At 49.3% G+C, this 23,472-nt stretch overlaps 1 protein-coding gene and 1 long non-coding RNA gene across 2 annotated transcripts in view; one reads left to right on the top strand and one right to left on the bottom strand.

Annotated features, from left to right (window-relative positions):
• The window catches only part of LOC129324707 (aldehyde oxidase 3-like), a 147,162-nt gene that overhangs the window by 51,258 nt on the left and 72,432 nt on the right, over positions 1–23,472 (bottom strand). The window contains exons 21-26 of the mRNA XM_054972081.1: positions 22,265–22,352; positions 20,512–20,602; positions 19,813–20,000; positions 17,773–18,000; positions 2,987–3,082; positions 2,385–2,513 (exon numbers count right to left, since the gene is read on the bottom strand). Of these exons, the coding sequence (XP_054828056.1) occupies positions 2,385–2,513; positions 2,987–3,082; positions 17,773–18,000; positions 19,813–20,000; positions 20,512–20,602; positions 22,265–22,352 (820 nt within the window). The remainder of the gene's footprint in view (positions 1–2,384; positions 2,514–2,986; positions 3,083–17,772; positions 18,001–19,812; positions 20,001–20,511; positions 20,603–22,264; positions 22,353–23,472) is intronic.
• Positions 6,200–9,182, top strand: LOC129324708 (uncharacterized). The gene is made up of 3 exons (XR_008596555.1): positions 6,200–6,341; positions 8,476–8,586; positions 9,022–9,182. It is a non-coding gene; the product is annotated as an uncharacterized LOC129324708 (long non-coding RNA).

The following is a 23,472-nucleotide window of genomic DNA, read 5'->3' as shown; positions in this document are numbered from 1 at the left end:
CTCCACTAGCTCATCTAATGAACCACCGTGGAGCATTGGTTCCCGCAGAGCATTCTGGAACCCAATTGGGTCCATAAGTCTCTGCGGGCGAGCATAAATTTGCTCACCGCCCTTGCAGGAGGGGGGTGGCACGCCCAGCCGGGCCTTCACAACCGCGTGGTCTGACCATGGCACCAACTCTACTTTATCCAGAACCACATCCAATCCCATCCCGAAGATCAGATCTAGCGTGTGGCCTGCTTCATGTATGGGTGCCGATACAAATTGGGAGAGTCCCAGTGTTGCCATGGCTAACACCAGGTCCGTGGCCTGTATCGAGGTGGCATCATCTACATGGGCATTGAAATCCCCCAGCACCATCAACCTGGGGTACTCCAAGGCCCACCCAGCAACCACCTCTAGCAGGCGCGGTAAGGCATCTGCTGGTGCGCTGGGCGGTCGGTACACCAAGCAGACGGCCAAACTCTCCTCGGCATTCCACACCAGGCCCACACAATCAATGCCAGAGATCTTCGGGGCGGGAAGCGGCTTGAAGGAGAAACCCTCCCGGACAAGGATTGCCACCCCTCCCCCCCGACCCTCAGTTCGTGACTGATGAAGGACCGCATAACCCGGGGGGGGGGGGGTCAGCTCACCAAGAGCAACTGTTTCTCCTTCCCTCACCCAAGTCTCGGTCACGCATACCAGGTCCATATTAGCTGCCATAAAAGTATCATGCAGCATACTGGTCTTATTATTTATGGACCTGGCATTGCACAACATCAGTGTCGAAGGAGGATTTTTCCTAGCTCCAACACCGGCGTGCCTCGGGATGGGGCATAGGTTAGAAGGGCACCGAGCCTTTCCACATCTCCGTGACCTTCTCCCTTTAAACCAGGCCCCACCGCCATACCTCCCCCGTCCCCAGAGGACTGGTATCCCTGGCCCTGTCTCAGATGCCTTCCTCATATCCATCCCCTTATCACAGCATACAAACATCCTAAGCAGCAATAAACAGCACCAGTTCTTCAGCAGCAGCTCCTTTGAGGCCAGAGCACCCAGGGGGCGGGGCTGAGCAGGTGGAAAAGCTCAGCCCTCGATGGAGTAGCCTCCCTGGTCAGCAAAGCGCAGGCAGCTTATTTGCAGGCAGCCCTACAAATAAGCAGGGCTGAATCCACACACCCTTGGAGCATCCCGGCGTTGCGCTAAATGTTCGCTAAATACCTGGAAGTATAGCGTCTTTCTAGTGCGATTTCTGAATCGCGCTAGAAAGACGCTACACTTATGAGTGTTTAGCGAACATTTAGCACAACGCCGCGATGCTCCAAGGGTGTGTGGATTCAGCCCTGGTTACAGTTCTGAAATAGTCAAGATGAATTCATAGAGAAAACAATGATTTTTCACTGCAACATACATTGGAATTGCTTTTAGGAGCGCTATTTAGATTGCAGTTACAGGAATATCACGAATAGGTATCGGCTAGCACCTGTAGCATCACATCTGTGACAATGGATATGGTTGCCAACCTCAAATAGAGCCCAATGTTCTCTCAGAATTACAACTGATCTCCAAATGAAAAAGATCAGTTCCTCAGGAGGAAATAGAAGTTTGGAAGGTCGACGGCACGGCATCACATTTCCATGCATTTCCCAGCCCAGAGATGAAAATGCTACTCATATCCACACCCACACCAATTAAAATTTTACAAAAATCACTTTTGATTTTTAAATAATTTTTAAGAGGAGTAGTAGCTCTGTTGTATGTGGCATGGCAGCAGAAAGATTAATCTACTCTAACATAATAAAACTAAAAGATCACGAAATACAACAGCTACCAGACAAACCTCAGAAGAATAAGCAAAGTTGGACGTTCACAATAGTAGTTGATTGTTTTGCCACTGATCTCCCCATCTTAAAGAAAGATAACTAGAGGAAAAGCGGATAGGCCCTAAGTGACAGTGGGAGCAAATACACTGAAATAATAATCGCAAACTCTTTAGTAAGTAGAGGTAGATGTTCCAATCTAATCATGCATAAGCCAGTCAGTCAGCCAGTCCCTTTTATTGGCATGCAATAAAAATTAAAAAATAATTAACGCCAAGAAAGACAAACCAAGGATACAACAAGATCAGCCGGCAGTAGAATTAACCATGTACTCCCTAATCCACAGAGCAAGGGAGAACATGAGCAAGCCAATAGAAAGCAATGGGGCATGCAGCATGTACGTTTATTCTATGGGACCTACTATGGGACTTACTATGGGACTAAATTCCACGGAAATTGAATGGGGTTTCACCCTGACTAACTTCTTTTAGACTGGGATCTGCAAATGGTGAAAAAATATCAGAAGTGCTCTGAAGATGTTACTTGCAAGGAATTGTAATAAGCAAAAATAAGCCTTCTAACCTTAACCGCTTTACCGTTGACCTCCGAGCTATAGGCTCCTCCTGTGACAAGTGCATTGGGTATTGGAACGGTGCTTCTTTCAAAAGGATGTATGTAAGACAAGGGTATCTTTAATTCATGGCTGGCAACCTTTTTGTTCCAAAAGCAAAAAAGATATCAGACACTGGAAATTACAGCACATTCTCAAACGGAGAGGGAACATAACATTTGCAATTAAAGTCAAGCAAATGAAGGAACAAACTGGTTAGAAAATCTGTGGTCTCACTAAAAAATAACTACGAAACACTGGAACTTTTTTTTCCCTTCAAGTTGCAGCCAACTTATGGCGACCTGAGACTGTCAGAGGTGGTTTGCTATTGCCCGCCTCTGCGTAGCAACCCTAGAATTTCTTGTTGGTCTCCTGTTTAAGTACTAACCAGGGCTGACCCAGCTCAGCCTCCAAGAATTGACAAGATTGGGCTAGCCTGGGCCACCCTGGAATTTATCCAGTTATTTTGGCCTAAGACACAATGGAAACATGTGCCCAGAATTGCACTGGCAAAACAGCTTTCCCTCCGTAGCTCTATGTTGTAATGTACACAGGTGTCGGATGCCTGTCTTACCTGTAACACCTTGGTGTATAGCCCTTGTCCGAGCTCTGCTCCACCGCACAACACCAACACCGACCCATCTAAATAGATGTTCACCAGAGCTGCTGCCTGCAGAGAAACAGAAAAATAATAGACTTCATTCATGTGCTTAAGGGCTCAGATTCCTTCCCCTGTGGATAACGAAGGTGCTAAGGAATTGTCCTAAAAAGAGGCCACGATCCAATATTTTAGTTCTAATAATAAATTTAAAAATTAAGTTGGCCTTGCCTACCACATTCCCCTAATGTCTATTTTTTCTCTTATTTTCATTTTATTGTACTATTTTAGAAAATACGTAACAAAAGGCCACTGGTAGAAGGAAGAGAGGGTTTAGGGTACGTTGCTTGGAGCAGGCTCCAGAAAGAAACCTCCTCAGTGTCTCTTCCTGGGCAGGAGGTATGCGGCCATTGTTGCTGGGACTGATAGGCGGACCAGGCTTGGAACGCTCTTTGGAATCGGCAGCTGGTCTAGCTCTCCAGCTTGGGCAGGACAAGGTGTTGGGAGCGTGTCAGTCCTCTTTTGGGTCACCATCAAGGGCTGCCTGTTAGTTGCCAGCCCCACTTCCAGGTGTTGATTGTGACCTTTAAAGCCATCTACAGCCTGTGGCCGCAGGAGCTCAAAGATCGCCTTCTCCCACACAGACCTGCTGTTATATCTGAACTGCCCCAGCTCCCTTAGAACAATTATTAACTTTAGGATCTTGAGATCCCTTGGATAGACAGGTCATGACAGAGGAACGGGCAAGCACTCCCCAATAACAATAACAACAACTTAATGCCCACTCAGAGCGGTTTACAAAGTGTGTTATTATTATCCTTGCAACAATCACCCCTTAAGGTGGATGGAGCTGAGAGAGCTCCTAGAAGCTGTGGCTGACCCAAGGTCACCCAGCTGGCTTCAAGTGGAGGGGTGGGAAATCAAACCTGGGCCGATTCCAGACGGCCCCCCGCCTCGCGAAACGTTGTGCGTCATTGGGCGTCGTCGCGTAGAAAACGCGAAATATCGCGTTTTCTCACGCGAGTTTTGCGCGACGTCGCGTAAAACTCGCGCGAGAAAATGTGATATTTCGCGTTTTCTGCACAACGACGCCCGACGACGCACAACGTTTCGCAAGGCGGGGGGGGGGAGCGTCTGGAATTGGCCCTGGTTCTCCAGATTAGAGTCCTGCCGCTCTTAACCACTACACCAAACTGGCTCTCACACCAACTCTGTTTCCAGTGGTAAAAATGCCGCAGGAGGGAAACCTGAAGTGCCCCCCCTTCCCCATGCCCCATATACAGCCAAATTGAAAAAAGGAGAGCTTTTTAAAAGCAAGACCATGGCCAGGATATAGGACTAAGAATAGGGTTGGGAACTTGTGTCCTCCTGACATGCGGATTTCATATCGTGTATTTTGGCTCTAATAGAGATGAGTATTGGGAATAGCTGGAATAGCAGCATGCATTTGTGAGCTTCTTAGTGCTTAGTGTTTTAACATATTCATAATATTGCTTTGACATTGTACATTATCATATTTCTATTCGGTTAAGCTACTTCTGTTTTCATTTCTTCTAAGTGATCATATATTATATTAAATCCAGCACAACTGCTAGAAAAGCAAGTTAAGTTAGCAGCAAAAAGGGTTTTCTACATCCTCAGACTAGCCTGGAAGATGGCCCCCTACCTCGACATAGCTGATCTGGCCACCTGGTCCCGTGCTGTTGTAACATCAAGACTTGACTACGGTATGAACTGTACACGGGTCTCCCCTCTAAGTTAACTCAGGAACTACAGTTGATGCAGAACGCTGCAGCTCATTTATTATTGGGAGCCAGGAGGAGCATGAATATCACTCCCATTTTGCAGTCACTCTACTGGCTGGCTGTCAGCAACTGGGCTCAATTCCAGGTACTGGTTATCACATACAAAGCTCTTCATGGCCTTGGTCCAGCATATCTACAGGACTGCCTCTCTCCCTCTGTTCCACCATGGCAGCTTCGCTCATCTGAACAGGGCCTTCTGCAGGTGCCACGCTGCACGTGGGCAAAATCAACGGCTGCCCATACACGTGCCTTTTCTTTGGTGCTCCTCCCTTACGGAAGAGCCTACTTGAAGAGGTCAGGAAAGCTCCCATTCTCCTGGCTTTCTACAATGTAAAACTGCATTATTGAATAGGGCTTTTTACTCAGGAGGAGTGTACCGCAAGGAAGTGGTCTCAAAGAGGAATAGGAACTATAGACTTCACTGCTACATACTGTCTGTTGCTGTAAGCTTGATCCTACTAGATAGTTTATATGTTGTTTAATAGGTCAGTCTTAGAATTGCCTATGCTCCATTTAGCATTTCTTCAACCTGTATTAGATAAACAAAACAGCCTTCTCCTCCTCCAATCAGCTTACCCTCTGGAGCCAGGAATCTGTACCGGAGTGAAGGCAGGGAAATTGGAAGTGGACCTCTCACCAGAACCCGAAGGCCCATGTCTCTTGCTACATCTGTCTGATTCTAGATTAATTTAACCTCCACAAATCTCAATATGCCTTAATTATAACCAACGTCAGTTATACTGGGGCCTATGATCCTTCTGTACTGATGTTTTAAAAGAGGAAGTCTCAGTAGAATGGTAGGGATGTGCGTTTCGGCATTCAGAATGCCGAAAGAATGCCAAAACAAAAGTGTTTCGGCATTCTTCAGGAATCCCGAAACGTTTCGGGGAATGCCGAAACGTTTCGGGATTGCCGAAAGAAAAACCCGAAACGTTTCGGGATTCTTTCGGCATTCTTTCGGCATTCGAGAATCGCCATTTTGGTTTTGCTAGCCGTTTGCCTTAGCAAGCGGCTAGCAAAATCCTGCTGGAAGCAAAGGCTTCCTGCAGGCTCTTAGAAGAGGGGAGGGGGGGGAGAAGGAGTGAATCACTCACTCCTTCTGTCACCCCCCACCCCTCTTGCAAAGGAGGATAGGGAATCCTGCTTTGCCTTGCAAATGCAAGGTGCAAGCATTGCATTGCACTTTGCATTTGCAAAGCAGCAGAGATTCCCGCCAAAACTAACAGGTAGGGGAGGGGGAGCAGGAGGAGGGTGGCTCTTGGAGTGTGGGTGGGGAAAGGCAGGGGAGTGGGGACTTTAGGAGTCACCAATCCCACTGCTGCATTCTCATGCCAGCCAATAGATTTAAATCTTTGGCTGAGGCTGCAGCAGGGGATTTAAATTTGGAGCAAGACTGTCTGGAACACTTCTGTTGCTGCTGCTGCTGAGCTGTGACCGAGAGAGGAGAAGAAGAGAGACTGCACCTGGAGCCTGGAGGACATCTGCCTGGAGGATCAACTGTGCTGGACATCCTGAGAGGACACCTGGTAGGCCTTTTTTAAATTTTTGTAAATTTTTTTGATGCTGGGCAATGTGCTGCTGTGGCCTGCCTCTGCAAAAAGGTGTTGCAGTTTATTCTTGGCATGGCCTGGGGGACAGGTTGGGCAGACAATGTTTGATGGTGGGGTGGGGGTTTCAGCATTGGTTGTTGTGCTTGCCTTCTTTAAGCTTGATCCACTGTTTTAAGATTAAAACAAGAGTGTGCCAGCTTTGGGCCTACACAGGCCAGAAGCCTTTCTTCTGGCTGGCTCTCACAGTTGTGCTTCACAATCTGGAATGGTGTGGCTTGCTTTTCTGTGTCTGGTCCCCTGCTTGCAAGGATTCCCAACAGGCTCCGTCCTGATCAACTGTGCCAGCCTGTGGGCCACACACAGGTATGCTGCTTTGGCCAAGGTAACCCTTTTTGGTTGCAGGCCTGGCACTCACAGTTGTGCTCCACAATCTGGAATGGTGTGGCTTGCTTTTCTGTGTCTGGTCCCCTGCTTGCAAGGATTCCCAACAGGCTCCGTCCTGATCAACTGTGCCAGCCTGTGGGCCACACACAGGTATGGCCTGGGGGACAGGTTGGGCAGACAATGTTTGATGGTGGTGGGGGGGGGTTCAGCATTGGTTGTTGTGCTTGCCTTCTTTAAGCTTGACCCACTGTTTTAAGATTAAAACAAGAGTGTGCCAGCTTTGGGCCTACACAGGCCAGAAGCCTTTCTTCTGGCTGGCTCTCACAGTTGTGCTCCACAATCTGGAATGGTGTGGCTTGCTTTTCTGTGTCTGGTCCCCTGCTTGCAAGGATTCCCAACAGGCTCCGTCCTGATCAACTGTGCCAGCCTGTGGGCCACACACAGGTATGGCCTGGGGGACAGGTTGGGCAGACAATGTTTGATGGTGGGGGGGGGGGGTTTCAGCATTGGTTGTTGTGCTTGCCTTCTTTAAGCTTGATCCACTGTTTTAAGATTAAAACAAGAGTGTGCCAGCTTTGGGCCTACACAGGCCAGAAGCCTTTCTTCTGGCTGGCTCTCACAGTTGTGCTTCACAATCTGGAATGGTGTGGCTTGCTTTTCTGTGTCTGGTCCCCTGCTTGCAAGGATTCCCAACAGGCTCCGTCCTGATCAACTGTGCCAGCCTGTGGGCCACACACAGGTATGCTGCTTTGGCCAAGGTAACCCTTTTTGGTTGCAGGCCTGGCACTCACAGTTGTGCTCCACAATCTGGAATGGTGTGGCTTGCTTTTCTGTGTCTGGTCCCCTGCTTGCAAGGATTCCCAACAGGCTCCGTCCTGATCAACTGTGCCAGCCTGTGGGCCACACACAGGTATGGCCTGGGGGACAGGTTGGGCAGACAATGTTTGATGGTGGGGGGGGGGTTCAGCATTGGTTGTTGTGCTTGCCTTCTTTAAGCTTGATCCACTGTTTTAAGAGTGTGCCAGCTTTGGGCCTACACAGGCCAGAAGCCTTTCTTCTGGCTGGCTCTCACAGTTGTGCTCCACAATCTGGAATGGTGTGGCTTGCTTTTCTGTGTCTGGTCCCCTGCTTGCAAGGATTCCCAACAGGCTCCGTCCTGATCAACTGTGCCAGCCTGTGGGCCACACACAGGTATGGCCTGGGGGACAGGTTGGGCAGACAATGTTTGATGGTGGGGGGGGGGTTTCAGCATTGGTTGTTGTGCTTGCCTTCTTTAAGCTTGATCCACTGTTTTAAGATTAAAACAAGAGTGTGCCAGCTTTGGGCCTACACAGGCCAGAAGCCTTTCTTCTGGCTGGCTCTCACAGTTGTGCTTCACAATCTGGAATGGTGTGGCTTGCTTTTCTGTGTCTGGTCCCCTGCTTGCAAGGATTCCCAACAGGCTCCGTCCTGATCAACTGTGCCAGCCTGTGGGCCACACACAGGTATGCTGCTTTGGCCAAGGTAACCCTTTTTGGTTGCTGGCCTGGCACTCACAGTTGTGCTCCACAATCTGGAATGGTGTGGCTTGCTTTTCTGTGTCTGGTCCCCTGCTTGCAAGGATTCCCAACAGGCTCCGTCCTGATCAACTGTGCCAGCCTTCGGCCCACACACAGGCCTGCTGCTCCGGCTTTGGTAACCCTTCCCGTTTGCTGGCCTGGCACTCACTGTTTTGCTTCACATTCAGGTTGTTTATCGTTGGTGGACCTCTTCTGGACTGGACTGCACTTGGTGGACATCGGCCTGCAGATCTCTGCGTGGAGGATCAACATTGCTGGACATCTGCACTGGTGGACTGGTAGGGTTGTTGTTAAATTTGGTTTTTGAGCTTATGTCTGCTGCTGTGCCTACCTGCGAGCATATGCTTTGGCTCTGTCTTTATGGCTTGGGCTGGGGGGGGCATTTTCTGGTTGGGCAAGAGGATATTGTTTGGGGGTTAGGGGGGCCAGCATTGATCGCAGTGCCTGCTTTCTTTCATGTTTCATTTTTCAAGTTTGAGTGTGGGGTGGGCTTGAACTACTGTTTCACAGGACTAAAAAATGAGTGTGCCAGCTTTTGGCCTGCACAGGCCAGAAGCTCTGCTGGGTGGGTGTGTTTTGTTTTGCTGCTGGTTGGCCCTAGCCTTTAAGGGGGGGGGGGCTGACTTGGCTTGTGCAACGGGGCCTTGAATTTTGGGGGTTGCGTGTGCGGCGTGTGGTGTTGACTCTGCTAACATTTCCAATTTTCTTGACAGCATCGTGGAGGAGAGGAGGACCAGCTGCAAGACTGCCTGAACATCGCTGGACTGCAGGACTGGTGTTACTGTGAGCGAGTCCGGGTTCACATTTGGGTGGCCTTGGGGGTGGGTTCTTGCTAGCTTGGGAGGGGGGAGGCTCATCTTCAAAACACCACATCCACACCCCACACCGACATACCACAGATACATCGGTCCCGCTAAATAGTGTCTCTTAGGTAGGTAGGCCAGTTGGTAGGTGATCAGTGGATAATTGCCCTCAACATAATTATTAGGGAAACCGAGCCTAGTTTTTTTTAAAAAACTAAATAGGGACTCAGCAGGGAAAGCATTAGTGAGTGAGTGTTAGGTTTGAATTCTATATATATATATATATATATATATATATATATATATATATATATATAAATTTGTAATAGCTGTCAATAGGCTTCCCATTAGTGCCCCCATAACTAGGGTTCCACTGCCCATCTCTGGCACCCGTGGTGGTGCCAGGCCGGCCCGGGCATACTAGTGTGTGAGTGTTTAAGGCTTTGTCACCTGTTATTGGGGTTTAGGGCCAGCTCAATTCCAGAGGAATTCAGCTGATTGGCAGGCTCAGGTTCCCTGACATAAATAGGGTTGCTTAAAAAGGCACTTGATTGTTCATCTCCAAGTCACAGAGCCACTAGAAGCACAGATTTAGAGCAGGTTAGTTAGGTCTTGAAAACAAAGTTGACCTTTGTTTTCTAAATCTTTTCTGATTAGTTAGGGTTGAATTTGGGAGGGGAAAGTATGTCGGAGAGGAAAGCAGAGAGGGGCCCCGGGGGAAAGGCTAGGGAGAAATCTAGAGGGGAGGAGGGGAGGGGGAGGGGGACTGCTGCGGCAGCCCCTCCATCTGAGCGGAGGAGGCCCTCCCCTGCGCTGCTGCCGTTCACCAGCCTGGCTTCTGGTGACAGGAAGAGGGTTCGCAAGACTCTCTTTCCTGAGGCAGCTGCTGGAGGGCCACCCCCAACCCGGGTGCGTGAGGCAGGGGCTGGCACTGGGCGGGGGCCTGCTGCTGAGGCTCCTCCTCCTCCAGTGGTTGCGAGCCAGCTGCTGGAGGAGGGGCAGCATGTGGTGTCTCCTGGGATGGGCGCGGAGCACATGACTTTCCCTGCGCTCCCGCTCACCCCAGGAACCCGGAGGATGTTGGAGGAACTGCCCGTGAGACCCCCCCTGGGGCGGTCCACCCCAGTTTCCTCTGAGGCCAGCAGCAGGCCTCTCGCGGCTGTGCAGGAGGAGAGGACGCGGGAGGAAGAGGCAGAGACTGTGGTGGAAGAGCCCACATCTCTGCCCCTTCAGCCTCGTCCATCCCCACCTGCCCGGCCGAGAGTGGGACACGGTGTGTCCGGCCAGAGCACCTCACAGGAGGTGCCGCAGGGTGGTCCCGAAAGCGCTTCTCCTGGGAAGCGTGGGATGCCCTTTTCCTCCGAAATCTGGAAGCACTTCCAGGCAGCGGAGGATCCCCGAGCAGCCCTGTGCCTGCATTGTAGGCAGCGCGTCAGCCGTGGCAAAGATGTGTGGCATCTCTCCACGTCTGGGATGAGGTACCATATGAAGAGGCACCACCAGGCGGTGCTTCTTCGGGAGGAGGGTTCGAGTGGCGCTGCACGGCCGCCAGCTAGCCAGAAGGAGGCAGGCTCCTCTGGTGCTCTCCCCCCAAGGGTACCTGCAGGAAAGGGACGCCAAGCCTCTCTCCCGGAGATGCTTGGTATGCAGGGCGCTAGTGTGCCCAGAGAGGGGATCCGGAGGGCGAGCAGGCGCATCACGCGCCACATCGTCAACATGATAGCAGTGGATGGGCAACCGTATTCCGTAGTTGAAGACTTCGGCTTCTCAGGGCTGCTCCAAGATTGCTTTCCCTGGTACGCCGTCCCTGCTCGCACGTCGTTGAGCAGATCGGTGGTGCCCTCGTTTTACAGGGCTGCCAGGGATCATGTGAAGGCACAGCTGTCCCGGGTTGCCGGGAGAACTGTGCACTTCACATCGGACATCTGGACCTGCCCAAGTGTGCAGCAAGCGTACCTCTCGCTTACTGCTCACTGGTGGGAACCCGAGTCGGTTCTGGGTGGGGGCCGGGGGGAGGTGCCTAGCACAGCTAGACAGGGAAGGATGCGAGACCGCCAGGCCGGCTACTGCAAGGCCTTGCTTCACGCCGAGGTGCTCGACGTGTCCCACACGGCGGAGAACATCGCTGCCACCTTAAGGAGACAGTTGGACGAGTGGATAGGCCAGGGACCCGCCACCGTGGGATGCATGGTGACGGACGGTGGCAAGAACATGAGGGCAGCGGCGCATCTAGTGAGCCGAGAGAGCGTCTACTGTGCCGCTCACAAGCTTCACCTAGTGGTGAGAGATGCGCTGGGGTTGGGCTCCTCGAAGGAACCCGTGGATACCCGGACCCGTGAACTCCAGTTACTTGTCCAGAAATGTCGGAGGCTCACGGGTCACTTCTCGCGCAGCGTGAAGGCCACGCACGAACTGCGCCAGACACAGGTCAGGACAGGTGTGCCAGAGCACGCTCTGATCACTGACGTCAGCACTCGCTGGAACTCCACCTGCGCCATGCTTGAGCGCTTGGTGGAGCAGAAGGCCGCACTCCACGCGTGGCTCTCCGAGAACCGCGGTGCGAGTCAGGTGGGTGAGTTCAGCCGGGAGGATTGGCTCACCATCACCCAGACAGTGGAGGTCCTGAAGCCCTTCAAGGACTTCACTGTGGCGGTCTCGTCAGACACGGCGACCCTCGGTCTGGTCATTCCCCTGGTGCACACGCTCCAGAGGAATCTGGCCACCTTTGCAGACCGGGTCGCGCCCCGTGCTGACCTTGTTCCAGCGGTGCGCGCATTAGTGAGAAGGCTGCAGCAGGGCATAGCTGCCAGGCTAACTCCTCTCACTAAGGAAGAGTCATACATGTTGGCGACCATGTGTGACCCGCGCATAAAGGGCACTTTCGCCGAGCGGGACGGGAACCTCACCCAAGCCAGAGACGGCCTCTGCTCTTGGGTGAGGCGCAGGCAGGCCAAGAGGGGGCGCCTGTCGACAGGGGGGACGCAAGAGGGGCCCTGCCGTGCGGGTCCCTCTGACGCCCCCTCTGCGCAGGCCCCCCCCGAGGCCACCACCGGAGTGCCGATGGAGATGGAGATGCTCCGGTGGGCCCTCGTCCCCTCTGGGGTCGTGAGGACCGTGAGAGAGGATCCGGCGGAGGCGATGGTCAGGGACTACCTCGCGGAGCCCTGCGAGTCGCTCTCCACCGATCCGCTCAGCTACTGGGCCAGGAAGGAGTCGGTCTGGCCGGACCTCTCCCTCGAGGCGCAGCGGCTGCTCTCATGCCCTCCGACGAGCGTGGAGAGCGAGCGCGTCTTTTCACATGCGGGCGACATTGTCGGCCCACATCGCACTCGCCTTCTCCCATGGAGAGTCGAGCAGTTGACCTTCCTGAAGGTCAACTCTCGCCTCTTCGATTTCTCAGGACTGGACTTCCAGAGTGACTGAGGTGAGCCCAACTTGTGGCCTGCATCCTCTATGAGTCCAATCCTTTGGAATCGCGCTCTCCCCTGTATAAAACCCTGTATATACAGTTAAAACCGGCCAGTAGAGGGAGGGTGGTTAGGAACCAGTGGCAAAGGGAAAACACCCAGCAATTTGAAAGCCCCCCCCCAGGGTATTCAAAACATCTCCCATCACTGAGACATACCCTGTGGGACCAAATTTATTATGAAAAATAATGCCCCAGAAACATGGATTGCTACTGGAGGGAGAAACAGGTTAGATAGGGATTGCTTAGGTGTTTCTATCAGATGAAATCCTTGTAAAAAAAAATTGTAGAAGAATTGTTGTACTGTTTTTTGAAAGTTGATGTTCTGTTCATGTAAAAAAAAGGAAAAAAAACCAAAAAAAAAATGTTGTGATTATGTTTTTTAAAAGTTGATTGAATGTTCATGTAAAAAAAAAAAAAACCCCAAAAAAGTTGTGATTATGTTTTTTAAAAGTTGATTGAATGTTCATGTTTAAAAAAAAAAAAATTAGATGTTAATGTTGGGTTTGCATGGTTGGGGGATGCGGGAAGAGTGGTGGATGGGCACCGGCCAATGATGATCTCTCACAGATGTTCCCAGGTAAATTCTGAGGCTGGTGTGGGGGTGGGGGGAGACCTCTGCAGAACTGCTCCAGAAATACCATTGTCCAGTGCCTTGGAAGTGCCCAGTTCAGCTTTGTGTGTCTGAACTGAAAGCACAGCCACAGGAAATGACATTGGTTCTGCTGGACCCTGTTGCAGTGGTTCCCCCCCATTAAGTCGTTTTATGGAGGGAGAGTTGTATTAGGCTGATAGTTATGATCATCTTCTGTTTCCATGCCCTGTTGTGCCCGCTCACTATGTAACCTGTTGTAATGTTCAAAACTTTACTGTTTGTCCATTTCAAAAGAAAAATTGTGTTTAAGATTCTCTGATGTGTAGTTAATTGTGTTGTGTTGTGCTATGAGGGACAATAAGTGTAATGTGTTGTGATTTGTTGACCACTTGTAATTTGAAAATGAGAAAATAAAGGTTTTTTAAACTTAATGATTGTGTGTCTGTGTTCCCTTCTTTGATGGGAGGTTGGTTCCCAGCATAGGGAACAATGGGGCAGGCTGGCCAGCCTGTTCCTGGGGTACTGGGTGTGGGGCAGCTGAGGGTGGTTTTGGTTCTGAGAGGGGCTGAGTGGAGGATTTGGGTCTGTGTGTGGCAGCTGGGGTGGGGGAACTGGGTTTGTGTGGGGCTGTAAGGGGTGGACTATGGGGGATGAGAGCACTGGTCGTCCCTTGTGCCCAAGTAGGCCCCTGCTACTGTCCTGGTGTGGGCTTCCGTGCCTCTATCAGTTGCTGGCCCTCCTTTGCCATCTTTTTCTGAAATTTTCCTAGGGCTGCCAAACTCCTGGTTGGGCTTGAGTTCAGGTTAGAGAGAGTAGTTCCCTACAGAGAAACTGGCTGCTTCCAAGGGCAATCTCTTTAGAGGGCAAATGCGGACCATGGATTCTGGGGGAGATCCCTACTCAGATTCTCCTTTCCACAAGTCCCACCCCCAAATTGCCAGTAACTTCCAAGGCCAGAGTTTGCCACCCCAGAGAGATCCCGTTCCCACCCTCTTAGCCTTGGCATGAAAGTTGTAGCCCCCATGGAACACTTCCAGGTTCCTGATTCCAAGCCCAATGACACCAATGTAAGACAATCCAGACCTCCATCAAAAATGGATTTTAAGTAGCAGTGGGATTGGGCTGCATTTCAGTCATTCACATATCTGGTTGTGTTCCCAAACATTTAGCTTATGTTTTTTTAAATCAGCGTATGGCACTTAAGGACACTTTTAAATGGTTCTAAAAACATATTTTTATTATGAAGTATTTAATGTGGCATTGATCAAGGGCAGGCCTTTTGGCCAAATGAGCAGTATCAGCACAGTAAAATTTAGACAAAGCTCATAGGAGGAAAAAGCATTCACACTGTGAAGTGGGAAGAAAGTTTCAATTTACATGTACCATGGACTCCGAAAAAGACATGTAAGTGGCATCCAGACCAAATCAGGCCTGCTTTCTCCCTTGAAGATATCAATTGATGATAGTGCTTATGTCACATCATGAGAAGACAAGGTTCACTAGAAAAGACAATAATGCTAAGAAAAATTGAAGGCAGTAGGGAAAAGAAGAATACCCTAGATGTGGTAGATTGACTTCGGTTTGCAATACATGGACAAGGTTTTTGGGATACTGTGGAGCTCAATATAATTCTAAAGTACACCACAAGTGATTTGAATGCATAAAACATACAGACACATACACATAAAATGTATATACCCCCTCCCCACCAAATTAAAGGTTTATCTTATGCCCCGGTTTTCTCCCCCATGGGAACCTAGAGTGGTTTACACAGTGCTGTTCTCCCTTGATTTGTTTCACCCTCATCACAACCAGGCTAACAATAGACAGCTGCTCCATGCCTCACATTGGAGTGACTCCACCGATGGCCTTCTTAGTTGTATGAGGGGGTGGAGGGGGGGGAGGAAGGAAACAACGCACTCCTGCCCACTCTATCTGGGGCCTAGGTGACCAAATTGCTTGGCCTTGGCAAGGAGCCAGTGGTGGGGCGGCACTGGTTCTGGGGCCCCGTCCAGAACATTTGTCCAGGGCCCCAAAATCACCTAGACTGCCTCTGGAAAACACAACACAATTGTTTACTTAGGCTGAGCCAAGAACATCCATCAAGCCTACAAGGCACAGAATCAGAGTCTGCCAGATTCTAGACCAACTCTCTAGCCATTGCACTACAGTGGATATCTAAAAATTGTTCATACCCCCACCAGCAACTTGAACATTTTTCTCCAAAAGGCACACAACTTGGCTGGGTCTCAAAAAGGACTATGATGCATGGGCCTGTCAATGCATACTGGTACTAAGGCTCTGGCCGGGGGGAGGGGGGCATTGTGCCAATGCCACCCTGGCTTTGGAAGGGGACAGTAAAATAGAAGAAATAATCTAGGTTCAGTGCCTCCCCCCCTTCTCTGTCTCTCTCTCTCTCTATAATGTGAGTGAAAACATTACTATACCATCACTGAAGCCTACAGGATACTTAGGGTCTGTTCACACACGCATGATCATTTAATGGCAATGCTCTGGCATGATGATGTCTGTTCTAGGAAGTGATGTGATCATCACACAAGGCTGGGGAGCACGCACAATTCACAGCAGGCAGATTTGGGCCACAAGGGATCCTGCTTTGGCCTGTAGGGCCCAAATCAGCCCACTGCAAAGCACAGGAATACTCTCAGGGCAGCCAGATGACATCAGTGACATCACGGCAGCAGCCCCTGGAGCGTACCTTGAAGGCTCATTCACTGACTTTCCCCCTTCGGGGTGATAGGTGAGAGTGGGGGATCCCCCACCAAGGGGAAACGGATCCCTAATTGTGTCTGAGGTTGTGGAAATCAAATGGGTCATTACCTCCATATTGCTTCTGTCTTTGAGGGACTTACATGCACATTATATTTAACTCCAGATTTCTTGATTGTCAAGGAATGCATGTGGTGGGGGGTGGGGGGAAGGGTGGGAGAAGGGCCCCTGAGGGTAAGGGTGGCATTTGGCATGCAAAATGCCACCCCTGGCAAGACAAGCCTCTCCCAGCTGTCAGTGGTAGAGATGAGAGCAGAGCACCCACTTGGGGAGGCCATGAAATGGCCCCCCCAAGTGGGAGCAGGCTGAGCCTTGGTGGGGGGATGGGAGGAAGGGTGGGAGAAGGGCCCCAGAGGGTTGGGGGGGGATTTTGTTGCAGTGGTTCCCCCCCATTAAGTCATGTTATGGAGGGAGAGTTGTATTAGGCTGGTAGTTATTATGATCATCTTCTGTTTCCATGCCCTGTTGTGCCCGCTCACTATGTAACCTGTTGTAATGTTCAAAACTTTACTGTTTGTCCATTTCAAAAAAAAAATTGTGTTTAAGATTCTCTGATGTGTAGTTAATTGTGTTGTGTTGTGCTATGAGGGACAATAAGTGTAATATGTTGTGATTTGTTGACCACTTGTAATTTGAAAATGAGAAAATAAAGGTTTTTTAAACTTAATGATTGTGTGTCTGTGTTCCCTTCTTTGATGGGAGGTTGGTTCCCAGCATAGGGAACAATGGGGCAGGCTGGCCAGCCTTCTCTGCGGGTGGTGGGGGGGTCAGGGGGGTGGTTGTCTGTGTGCCAGGGCAGGTGCTCTTTCCCAGGGACGATTTGGCACTGCCACCATTGTGGCACCCCTTGTCTGTGCAGAACTGCCCTGGGAAAGAGAGTTTAGGGGTTCCCAAAAGGGGAGGGCAGGCCAGCCTGTTCCTGGGGTTATGGTGGGTGTGGGGCAGGTGGGGGTTGATTTGGGTCTGTGAGGGGCTACTGGGGGGATTTGGGTCTGTGTGTGGCAGCTGGGGGGGAATTGGGTTTGTGTGGGGCTGTGAGGGGTGGACTTTAGGGGCTGAGAGCACCTACTTGGGGAGGCCATGAAATGGCCCCCCAAGTGGGAGCAGGCTGAGCCTTGGTGGGGGGTGGGAGGAGGGGTGGGAGAAGGGCCCCTGAGGGCTGGGGGGCATTTTGCATGCAAAATGCCACCCCTGGCAACACAAGCCTCCCCCAGCTGTCAGTGGTAGAGATTAGAGCACCTACTTGGGGAGGCCATGAAATGGCCCCCCCAAGTGGGAGCAGGCTGAGCCTTGGTGGGGGGTGGGAGGAGGGGTGGGAGAAGGGCCCCTGAGGGTGAGGGGGCATTTTGCATGCAAAATGCCACCCCTGGCAAAGGAAGCCTGCCTCTTCATTTTTTCCCCATAGGAAATAATGAAGAAAGATCAGCAGCAGCATGCTAACAATATGCTGCTCCTTTGCTTTCTTATGGGGAGGATGGGGGGACCTGCTTTGGGGGGCCATAACATGGCCCCCCAAAGTCCAATCTGTCTGAAACTTGGGTAGTTGTTAGAGAAGGGTTAGAGGAAGGTCCCCACCAATTTTGGGCTTATTTGGTGGGAAAATGCCTCCTCCAGGCGTCCTGAAAGACGGAGGCATTTTCCCAAAAAAAAAACCCGAAAGAATGCCGAAAGAATGCCGAAAGAATGCCGAATCCCGAAAGAGATTCTTGTTTCGGCTTTCGGCTAATGACGGTAGAGAATCTTGTTTCGGGTAATCCCGAAACAAGAAAGCCGAAAGTTTTTTCCTTGCACACCCCTATAGAATGGTTACCTGGTGGTAATATGCGTAGCTGGTTCCAACTGAATACAGCATGGGAATGATCGCAATCCCTTTCTTCTTCCAGTAGTTTTGCTTGTTAAATTCCTCTATTGCTTTTCTCCTGTTGTGATAATCAGACTTCTTAAAGCATTCTTTCCAACACACAACCAGATTCCTGGGATCAATCTCTTGCTTGTAGGGAGTAAGAGTGACTGTTTTGAACATGTTCATCTCCCGGACCTTCACAAGGAGACATGTGAGAGATCATTATTTGTGCCTTGCAAATCAATCTTGGAAAATATTTTCCTGTTAATTACCTTTCCTTTCCTCAGCTTATTAGTTATTAAATCAATTTCCACCTTTTCCCATTGTGGAGCTCAGGCGCATGGGATTCCCAGAGGGTGTACTGTCCAGGCAACAACCAGACCCAGCGCTCTTCAGCTTTAGCAAGGTTGCTGTATTATGGGCCTTCCAATGGTAATGTGGTGCTCCAACCACACTCTGCTATCAAAGTGTTTGACTCCACAAGTGCCAGAAAGTATTGTTACTAGTCCACCTCATCACTGACTCTCTGTGCTACTCTGGGTCATGCAGCTGCTATTTTTTTTTAAATGACAACTTTTCTCCTGGAATAATCAGAGATATTAATTCATGGGGACCCAAGAATCAGCCCTAAAAACAACAATATAAAGTGCCTCTTAAACTTCTTGAAGAAGGCAGGAGGAAAGTATTGATGAAGATGATGAAAGGGTATACAAACTAGAAACATTTAGTAAAGGCCCCCCACACACACTTTTGACCATCATTGATATTTTCTTCTGCCGTCTCCGGCAAGAAAAGGCAAAAACATTTAAATAGATTCTCATGGTGAAGAGAGGGTTTGTTCAGGTGGCAATAGTCAACACAGCAGAAGTTCAAACATAAGGCTCAGACTTTACACACCCAAGTTTTGTTTTGTTTTTTAAAAATAGTAGCTCTTTCTAAGCAAAATGACCTTCCTATAGAAAGATGTAGAGGCAGGGCTACCATCAAGCTCCCAATAAGGACCACATTGTGACTCCCCACCCATTTGAGGAGAACAATATGAAAAACTTCATGAATCCAAGAGAATTAACCGTCAAAGCATCACAGTAGATTAACGTCTACTCTTCCCTCATCCCCAGGAAATTATTCTACAGATGCTCCTGCAAGGTCCTCACCCAGGAGGAGTTTGTTGAGCTTCAGTCTCATTTAAAATCAACTTTCTCTAGACTGGGGCAAAAAAAAAAAGTGCGATGGGTCCATAAAGGCAGCTTTAAGTGTGCCCTCACATGGCTCCGGACTGTGATCTTGGCCTCTTGGTTTTACCACCCAAGGCGGCCTTTGAACTATTTTCCAGTGCAGAAGATTACATTTGTTTTTCTAATATTCCCCTAACTTAGAGAGATTTGTACAATCAACATGTGAAAACTCACCCCAAAATGAAGAACAGAAATGCTCCAGGGGTTTAATCCTGAATCACACTATGTATCCTGATGCTTGTTTTCTGTCTTGGCCAATATTTGTCATGAATTCAGGGCGGTGGCCATTTGCAAACAGCGAAACTATACTATGAAGGAAATTTGGGGTTCCCAATCTCTTGTTTCCCTTGAAACGTTAATGTGGGAATTGGAGATGGGGCATTTCCTGGGGAAACTGTTGCATTGGACAAGGGGTTGGGCTAGATGGCCTGTAAGACCCCTCCTAACTCTGTGATTCTATGAAGAGAATTTTGACCTACTTCCCTCCACAATTCACCCATAAAAATGCCCTCTTCTGAAGCCATCCTTAATTTCCCAGACAGGTCCCCAAAATGCAAGGAAACCTGGCTGGGAAAACATGAGCTTTATGAAGAAGGACATTTGCACGGGGACATTGGCGGGTATAGCCTCTACTGCTGATTTTCCCCTACAAGTGCCCTATCACCCACCATTCACATAATACTCAATATGGGCTTCAGAAAAAAACATTTGCTCAACGTATAGTTTCATGCTAAATTAGTCCCCCAAGATGACTTATTATTCCTTTATTCACCTTCTCATGAGGCAAGCCAAGCTCGTCTGCCACGGCTGAAACCCACATTTCTGCAGAAAGGCCTGTTTGCGGGAAACCGAATCCTCGAAATGCGGTATTCGATGGCAAATTAGTCTTGCAGGCACGTCCGCGACACCGGAAGTTGGGGATGTCATAAGCATTAAAACTTAGTAGCACCACATACTCTACTACCTAGTGCATAGGGATAGATAGTAAATTTGTAATTGTGAACTCATAAACATAGAAAGCAGCCATATACTGTCATAACACTGGTCTGTTTTCTGCTCAGTATATTTATCTATTTATCTATTTATTTTATTTACGTCATTTATGGTCTAACTTTCTCACTGAGACTCAGGGTGGGTTACCTAATTCTACTGACCGGCAGTGGCCCTCCAAGATGTCAGGCAGAGGTCTTTCTCATCCCCTGCTACCTGATTCTTTGGAAGGACACACCAGGCATGCAAAGCAGAGATGTTCCACCATGGAGCCACAGCCTCCCCCCACCCCTGTGCCTTGTGGAATCTGCAAAGATGGGTCAAAAAGGCTGGATGGGCTGAAATTCTGTACATCTGTCTTGAGGATATAAGAGAAGCTAATAATATAAGTCAAGAAATTCTTCCTCCCTCACAAGACATAACCAAACCCACTTTATCCCATTTTTCTAGCTGTGAATGTGCTGTGAATTTTGTGAGAAACTTACCCAATCAGAACAATCTTTTGTGCACCCACCATTTATATAATATTCAAGGTCAACAGCTTCGATTTTCCCATCATTCATGAACCCCACCTAAAAACAAAACAGCACAATAGTGATATCCATTACATATTATTAATTTTCTAAAATTTGTGGCAAATCTTATGGTAAGCTGTAAAAATAGAGGACCTTGAACTTAATACATTTTAAAAAGGCTTTAGTACGTTTTTTACTTTCTGTTGTTTGCATGGCAGGTTTCATAAATTGAAAAGAAAACAGAGCTATGTTTTAATGAAGAATATTCGCCCGTGTCATTCTTTAAGCGTTTGGCACCAATATCTCACAAGGCCTGTAAGACCAGCCAGGTATTTCCCCCATCTTTTACTTGACCAAAAAGCAAACAAACCCCAATCTGAAAGGGGATAAAAAGAATAAAAAACAGTGCTAACTTTATGCTGCATCTAATTTTGATAAACACAACAGTTGACAACTGATAATGAATGATAGTGAGATATTTTACTGGCCTTTATTTTATTATAGATTAATTGAAATTATGCTAATGAACAGTACAGCTAATAGGCAGCAAATGCAATATTCACTCAAATGCAAGTCTTGTTTTCTCCCCAGGTATGCAACCAAAAAAAGATTGTTTTACATTCACATACAAGTTACAATCTTGTCCAGTAATATTTTTTTTTGTGTATAACATTTTTAAAAGGGTATTCTTACATTTGGGGACAGGGTTGCCGACCCCCAGGTGTGGCCTGGAGATCCCCCAGAATTACAAAAGCTCCCCAGACTGGAGAGATCAGTTCCTCTGGAGGAAATGGCCGCTTTGGCGGGCGGACTCGAGGGTATTATAGTTCACTGAGGCCCCTCCTTCTCCAAGGGGAAAGAGTCCTTGCAGGTTCCCCACTGTGCAACTGGGCCATAGTTACCCCAGACGGAGGCTGCCAGGGGTGGGGAAGGAGGGAACAGGACAGGAGACAGGAGTAGGTGGGTTGGCTGAGGGGTGGGAAGGAGGGGAGGGATCAGGAAGAGGGGGAGGCAATGGGGGCTTTCAGGGAAGGGGGAAAGGGACTGACCAGGGGGTGGGGAGTGAGGAGGAAATAAGACGCCCCCACAAGTCTTTCCGGGTTCCTGCGTGTGCATAATTTTCATTGTTGACTAGATGGTTGATGCGGAGGGTTCCTAGGGGTCCACCAGTGGCAGGGAAACTCCTGGGGTTTGCCTCCTTGCCTGCCCATCCGCCGGTAATTGCCGGGCGAGGGCAAGCCCCCTACTGGAGGTTGCCCACCACTGGCAGGTACCCTGGGAACAAGCGTGGTGCGTGCACTCTGGGGGACAGGGTACGATGACAGCACTTCTGGGAGAGACGTTGTCATGCCGGCTGGGCGAAGGCTCCTGTGCTTCCTTTGCAATGACATCACCACCGAAAATGATGTCATCCTGCATGTGCCGAGAGTGTGTGTGTGCACTTTGTGTGCACTTTGTGCACACACACACAACAGGAGAAACGCTGCTGGCATGAGGTAAGCACCAGCTCCCCCCCGTCCCCCCAGGAGGGTAGAGGGGCCTGGCGACACTATTGATGCACCATGTGGAATAATTACTTCTGGGACACAGTAATCTCTCAGAAGTTCTGAGAAAGTGAGAAAGTATTGAGTAGTGAGGAAAAATTTAGACCAGAGGATATGAAACTGTATCTTTTGTATTACCTAAGCAGAACACGGCAGAAGAACCAGTATTGCTTACTTTGTATTTCCCCCAAAAAGGGTGTCGGCCTCCAGGTATGATCATGTCATCATCTCGTTCCAGAACAAAACGAACTGGGCAGCCAGTTCTACAGACAGACAGACAGACAGAGGAAAAACTCCTGCTGAGTTAAGGGTAGGCTGCTATGAGGACAAACATCAGGCTTCATGACCTAGGTGAAACTTGCAAAGTACCTAAATACATAGACTCAAACCCATTCATAACACTGGGTTGGGTTTTATTTATTTCTTTACTTCATTTATACCCCGCTTTTCTCCCCAGTCGGGACTCAAAGTGGCTTACATCATTCCCCACTCCTCCATGTTATCCTAACAACAACCCTGTGAGGTAGGTTAAGCTGATAATGTGTGACTGGCCCAAGGTCAGCCAGCAACATTCCATGGCAGAGTGGAGATTTGAAACTGGGTCTCCCATACCTCGTCTAATACTCTAACCACTGCACCACGGTGGCTCCATCAGTGGAACGGAGCTTGTGTGCCCACCCCCTACAAAATGCCACTCCTGGGGGATAGGGGAACCCGAGGAATTACGTGGGGCTACACAGCAGGAAGGAGGAATCAATGCAAACGGCCAACTGGGTCTGGATCCAACCTGCTGCTTCCAAAAAACCACACCCTAGTAACAGAAATTGCTTTAATTAATTATGTGTTTTATGATAATGGCTCAGTTCAGACATTCCATAAAGCAATGGCTTCATTTAGCTGTGATTAGTTAGTGAAAACTGGTTTGGGCTTACACATGATCAGTAAATCCCAGATTCAGTGTGGCCGAAGGCGAATAGGATTAGTATATACCATGCCTTGAAAACCTTCAACCATCCATTTCCACACACAAGCCTCTTCTAAAGAGACAGGACATTCTCCTCCAACTGGCTGTGACCAGCTGCTAGGGAAGCCGCACTGCATCTCCAGCTCCCATAGCGTCCCTCCTCCCCATCTTTTCACTCACTTACTGGGGCAGGTTTTTGACTCTCTGCAAACGCTTCTTACCAACTGCACAGTGTTCTCACACAGAGTCTAAGAGCCAAGCTACAAGTGACGAATGACACTTGCCCAGCAAGTGAGCAGACGCACGTGTATTCCTCCCTGTTCACTTGCCATTCACTTGCACTCCACTCGATAAAGTGGAGCGCAAGTGAATGGCAAGTGAACAGGGAGGAATACACGTGACTCTGTTCACTTGCCAGG

Source organism: Eublepharis macularius, chromosome 2 (genome assembly GCF_028583425.1).
Source record: "Eublepharis macularius isolate TG4126 chromosome 2, MPM_Emac_v1.0, whole genome shotgun sequence".
NCBI lineage: Eukaryota > Metazoa > Chordata > Lepidosauria > Squamata > Eublepharidae > Eublepharis > Eublepharis macularius.
Note: the sequence above shows the minus strand (reverse complement) of the source record. Positions and strands in the feature narration are given on the sequence as shown.